Source organism: Limulus polyphemus, unplaced genomic scaffold, assembly GCF_000517525.1.
Source record: "Limulus polyphemus unplaced genomic scaffold, Limulus_polyphemus-2.1.2 Scaffold895, whole genome shotgun sequence".
In the NCBI taxonomy this organism is placed as follows: domain Eukaryota; kingdom Metazoa; phylum Arthropoda; class Merostomata; order Xiphosura; family Limulidae; genus Limulus; species Limulus polyphemus.
In genome coordinates this window covers 87,397-93,013 of record NW_013666505.1, presented here as the reverse complement: position 1 = coordinate 93,013, position 5,617 = coordinate 87,397, and the positions used below count along the sequence as shown (strand labels likewise).

The 5,617-nt window shown below is 34.9% G+C and overlaps 1 protein-coding gene across 11 annotated transcripts in view; it reads right to left on the bottom strand.

The window, feature by feature from the left end:
• Positions 1-2,322: 2,322 nt before the first annotated feature.
• Positions 2,323-5,617, bottom strand: part of LOC106461089 (nicotinamide riboside kinase 1-like) — a 79,624-nt gene continuing 76,329 nt past the window's right edge. For all 11 annotated transcript variants that reach the window (XM_022387953.1, XM_022387950.1, XM_022387957.1 and 8 more), the window contains one exon: positions 2,323-2,571. In XM_022387953.1, coding sequence (XP_022243661.1) covers positions 2,402-2,571 — 170 coding nt within the window. In that variant the 3' untranslated portion in view covers positions 2,323-2,401. The remainder of the gene's footprint in view (positions 2,572-5,617) is intronic.

Genomic DNA, 5,617 nt, shown 5'->3' with positions numbered 1-5,617 from the left:
GGGGTGTGCTTGCTTCACTTGTATCTTAAGTTGTGGACTGTCCAAGGCATCTACGAACTGATCCCTCAGCAACAACTTGAAGACATCAGGTGGTGCAGTTGGGTAGGCCTTGTGTGCCATGCTTTCCAGGTCCTGTGCCAACTCTTGCAGGCTCTCCCCTTTAACATGGACTCTAATCCTAAACCTAGCCCTGTAGACTTCAGACTGATTTTGAGTTCCATACCTGAGCTTTAGAGCAGCTATCAGTGCTCTATAGTTGTGCCTGTCGTCTGCTGACAACTGTCCGAGTATTTCCAGTTGTCCCTTCAGATTCGTTGCCAGGTACACTGCTTTCTGCTCCTCTGTCCATCCATTCATTTCTGCCAGGAGCTCAAATTGTGCTCTATATGCTTCCCACAGTGCCTTCCCATCGAATTCCTGTGGCTTCTTTCGTACTAGATCACCCCTATTGGTGACACTCATGTCTGGAATGTGACTTCTGACAGGGCTGAAGATGTCTGCATTATGGTTTAGCTGTGGGGTCTGGAAGGGGCTTCTCGTTGTCTAAGGCTGATTAGGTCGATGGTTAATATATCCTCCTTGTGTAAAATACAGTAAATCATCCTTTAATGTATTTAATTCACTTTGTAATTTACTAAGCTTTTCCATTTCTACTACTTGTTTCCTTTCTTGTTCCAGTTGCCACTGCTGTAGTCTCTCTTCTTGTTCATTTTCTTACTTCTCCAACCACTGCTGTAGTCTCTCTTCTTGTTTATTTTGTTTTTTCTCCAACAGCTGTTGTAATCTCTCTTCTTGTTTCTTTTCTTTTTCTTCCAACAACTGCTGTAATCTCTCTTGTTTATTTTGCTGTTCGAGCTGCCACTGTTGCAGGTTTTCTTGCCACTGCTGTAATCTCTCTTCTTGTTTCTTTTGCTGTTCTTGTATTGCTGCCATCAAATCTGCTAAGCTGTAGTTTGATTTTCCACCTCTCGTTTCCATTTTCTTTTTCCATCCCACTTCTGACACCAATTTGTTACATATCTAGTTGTTTGTTCATTTTCCGTAGAAATTCTTTCAGAAGAACTTCAGCGATACAAGTCCTTTCTTAAATAAAACTAGTTGATTCTTTCTCAATACAACTTTGCAATACACAGAATTTCCAGAGTCACTTTAACTTAAACATGGCTGGTGAGTATAATGGTGCTCAAGCTCTGTTACTAAAAGCTAAACTCCTAACTAAATTCTCATCATATGCTAACCTTAGTCTCAATCTTTCTAGAGCAAAAGCAGTAGAAAGTTGCACAGAGACTGATAAGAAATTATTTGGAATTGTTCAAAAATGTTACAATTTATGTAGTTGTAGCCCACAACAATGGAGCATTCTTCTCAAGAGTATAGGCTGTTCTTTTCTTGAATTTTCGGGAACATGATGGACAGTATGTCTGTTTGTTTTGAATTTCGCACAAAGCTACACGAGGACTATCTGCGCTAGCCGTCCCTAATTAAGCAGTGTAAGACTAGAGAGAAGGAAGCTAGTCATCACCACCCACCGCCAACTCTTGGGCTACTTTTTTACCAACGAATAGTGGGATTGACCGTCACATTATAACTCCCCCACGACTGAAAGGGCGAGCATGTTTGGTGGGACGGGGATTCCAAACTGCGACCTTCAGAATGTGAGTCTGGTGCCCTAACCATCTGGCCATGCCGGCCGACACGATGGACAGAATGAATAGTTTCAGACTTTTTGCAGCTCATCTTCCTGAGATTTTGGATGCAATATCATGAATTCTTCAAGCCAAACTTTCGTCTGAAACAAAAAGTGAAGTCAAATTTATAACTGACTATGAGCAGTCATTTTCTTGCACTTTGGCAGCTGTAATTTGGTTAAAGATACTTGTGATCGTCGATCAGCACAATGAAGTACTGCAGGCCTGCAAGCTACCATTGATATTGAAGTGAGTAACAATAAAAGTCTGTTGACTGATTTGAAAACACTGCGTGAACGCTGGAACTCAATTCTTAATGAAACTAAATTGGTTACATATATTATGAATCTTACGCCACAACTGCCTGCAGAACGGAAAACAGTTCCCAAGTACTTTCACGATGAAAATATAGATTAACTCTTGCCTAACTGTGAAGTAAATGAACCTATAGAGGAGAAAAAATTCAGACAAAATATATTTTGTAAAATCGGATATTCTGTTACTGCTGGGCTAATTAGAAGATATATAGCAGCCATGGATATAAATCAGACCTTTTATCTTTTGTAGCAATATTTATATATATCAGAGAATTATCTACAATCAAAAACTGAGGAGTTGTTGCCAAGTGTAAATCTGACGTGTCAGAAGATTTATTGAAAGAAATGAAACATCAAAAGGCCAAACTACACAAATTCAAGCTACACCCACTTTTCCTATATGTTTCTGTAGCCCTTCACATTTTGTACCCAATTCCAGTCACAGTTGCAGAAGGGGAGAGATCTTTTGTGTGCGTTCCACCACTGCCCAAACCCAACCGACAGATCTGGGTACTCTTGCAATTGAAAAGCAGATAACCCGTACTTTGGATATCCAACTGTGAAATCTAAAACAAAAACACAGTAGATTAGTAGGATACATATGCTGTGGTGAATCTAACAAGATTGTATGTAAAAGTGCATGCTTTCAATCCAATATTGGATACATTATCCTATTAATTAAGGAATAACAAATTTCAGCTCGTTGACAGTCAGAATGTACATGCATATCCGAGTCCGGAGGAGGGGGCCACATATAACAGTCCTTCCCCAGGGCCATATATATATATATATGCATATATAGGCACAAACATCCTTTTCAGTACAAGAAAGAATAATTGAGACCTCAGACTTCCCAAGTTCTGTGAAAGAATTAGAGCGATAAAGTTCATTTCTTGTATGCTTGTCTGGAAAGGTTACTTACGTATTTAGACGGAAAAAATCGTTTAAATAGTGAAATTTTGATTCACTCGATAAACAGGTATTTAGGCGGCCTTATAAGTACAATAAGCTTTAAGATTGCTCAGTCAATACTGTGAAATAGTCATTGTAAATATTCAGACATTTTAAAGGTGTTTTAAACGGGCGTTTTTATGGCTGTTTCTTTTTTTAATGCTTGAAACTGAGTTTGTTCATCAGAAGCACAGAAGGGAATAGCAAATTGAACAGAATCTCATTCATATTGAGTATGACTGAATACATGCAAGTTGTAATTACAGAAAGACGCATGTTTAGAAATTTTTTGTATACGATGACTGGTTGTTGAAACAATATAGAGCACAAAGGACATATACATAAAGGAAGTATATTTGTAGATAACTAATGATTTTTGTTATTTTTGGACTTTGCCTTTAAGTTGAAAAAATCCCTTGAACATAAAAGGAAGAAAATTTGAATACAAAAAGAACTTCTCCGAGTTGAACACTTTGAAAACCTGAGATCTTAAGAAGAAATATTCATCACCTAGATAAGGAAGTGTAAGAGTGATAGAGAGCTTATCAATTATAGGAAGCAGATCAGATTAATATTCTTTTGTGTGCTTTCAGTGAACAAACTTGAATTCAAGAATCTCTAGCCATTATGGCCTAAAAACCATAACTGAACCTAATACAGTCTCCCTAATCTTCTCAGATTTTATAAGTAGTTAATCTCTTTATTTCTTGGCTTTTTAATGCTTTCTTTAGCATTAAACAATGGTTATAGCAAAAACAGTTTATATAATGTAATTCAGTGTTATACTTATAAAGATCAGCTGATCACAAGAATTTACCATTTATGAGATATAAATAATAGGTATAAAAAATATGTGTATAAAATTGCCTGCTATTGGTGAAGAACGATAACCTGAGTATCAAATATTTAGACAAGATCACCTTTTTACTTGAAATAAAATTGCATTTCCAGAAATTTTGATCATTTTATCACAGAAAAGATTGCAGTACGTGAAGGATGCTAATCACTTGGCTGTACTCAATCCTGAGTGTTCTGATTTAGAAAACTTTATTTATACTTATTATGAAAAGATATAAACATACAGACAACCATGCTACACATTTTTGTATAAATGGATAAATGAATTTTGAAACAGTTAACATATAGTTTCATCTATATCCATGTTGATGATAAGCAAATTGTGTGTAGAGATGTTTAGCTGTAGTTACAAAAATATAGGTAGTGAGGTGTTCTTAGTTAAGTGTAGAAACCATAATAAAGGCAAACAAATAGTCACTCAACAAAGTCACTTTATAAAAGAGTATATTCCCATAGTGGACAAGAGAAGCATTTTACAAAAAATATTATGCCTTTAAGAAGTTACCTAAACTCATCTAAGCACTTTTTTTCATATTTTTACAGAGTTCAAATGATCATAAATCACACCTTCTCAGTGGCTCACTATTAAGTCTTAAAGGATTATAATGCTAAACTGGATTTCAATACCTGTGGTGGGCAGAACATATATACCTCATTGTTTAGCTTTGTTCTTACAACAGAAAAGGAAACAAAACCTTCAAGCAGAATTCACATAATATGACAAACAACAATGATGATTCAACACATACTAATTGTTATAGGTTTTAGTTCTCTTATGTACTGATTTATGACCAACTCCTTCTATATTGTGCGGGTTAGGCTTACTTATCTATCAGCTACTTTTTAGTTCTGATTTACATAATTCAGATAACTTTATCTTAATGGGATTGTTTTCAAGTCACAAAACTTACCCCTTATATAAATAATTCAATTGTGGTTAAGCTCAGATGAAAGTATCATGCTTTATTTAGCAGTGATTATGTATATCAAACATAATTTAGTGATTGATATATTATTACACAATTTTAGAGAGTGAGATATGATTGTAACTCTTCTAATGTTTCCATGGCTTTAAAGTGTGGATCATGTTTTTTTTTGTGATGTGCAAATTATGGAAATTGAATCCACAGTTCAGTATGCTAACCACTTGGCAGGACTAGTTTTATAATAATTCCTATTTATGTATATAGTGTCATAATAGGTATGCTGGAAAAAGTAACCTTTAAACTAAGGAAAGAAATCAACTATACTTTGTTGAGAAAAGTGACTATAATTAGAAATACTTTGTGATTTTCTACCAATTTGTAAAGGTCTAAAATCTGAATCCATTTTAGGCATAAATAAACCCTTTCATACAAAATAATTTACTAAATTCAGAGGTATCATAAACACTGTGTAAAATTATTAGAAATGGCTAAAATTGGGTAGAAATAAATGATAAATACCACTGACAGCACAGTTTCAATTCTGTAACTGAAAGATCATGTAGAAAAAAAAAAGTGTTTACTATTTTCTTTTTATCCCTATACCATTTAAGCTATTTCTAATAATTTATTCTTTACATTATATACATAAAACTAATAGCATTTTAAAAGAATAACTTGTATATGCTAATGCACTTGCATGCCATTACAGCTGTGAATTGGGTGGAATGTGTAGCATATATTAGGTTGTTAAGAAATTAATGTTGCATTTTGGAACACTTTCATTAACCACCCCCAGAAAAACGTACATCACGTATAATAGTTAAATGAACTGCCTAAACGTAAAGTTTGTGTAGCTTATATAATGTGTAAAGTTTAG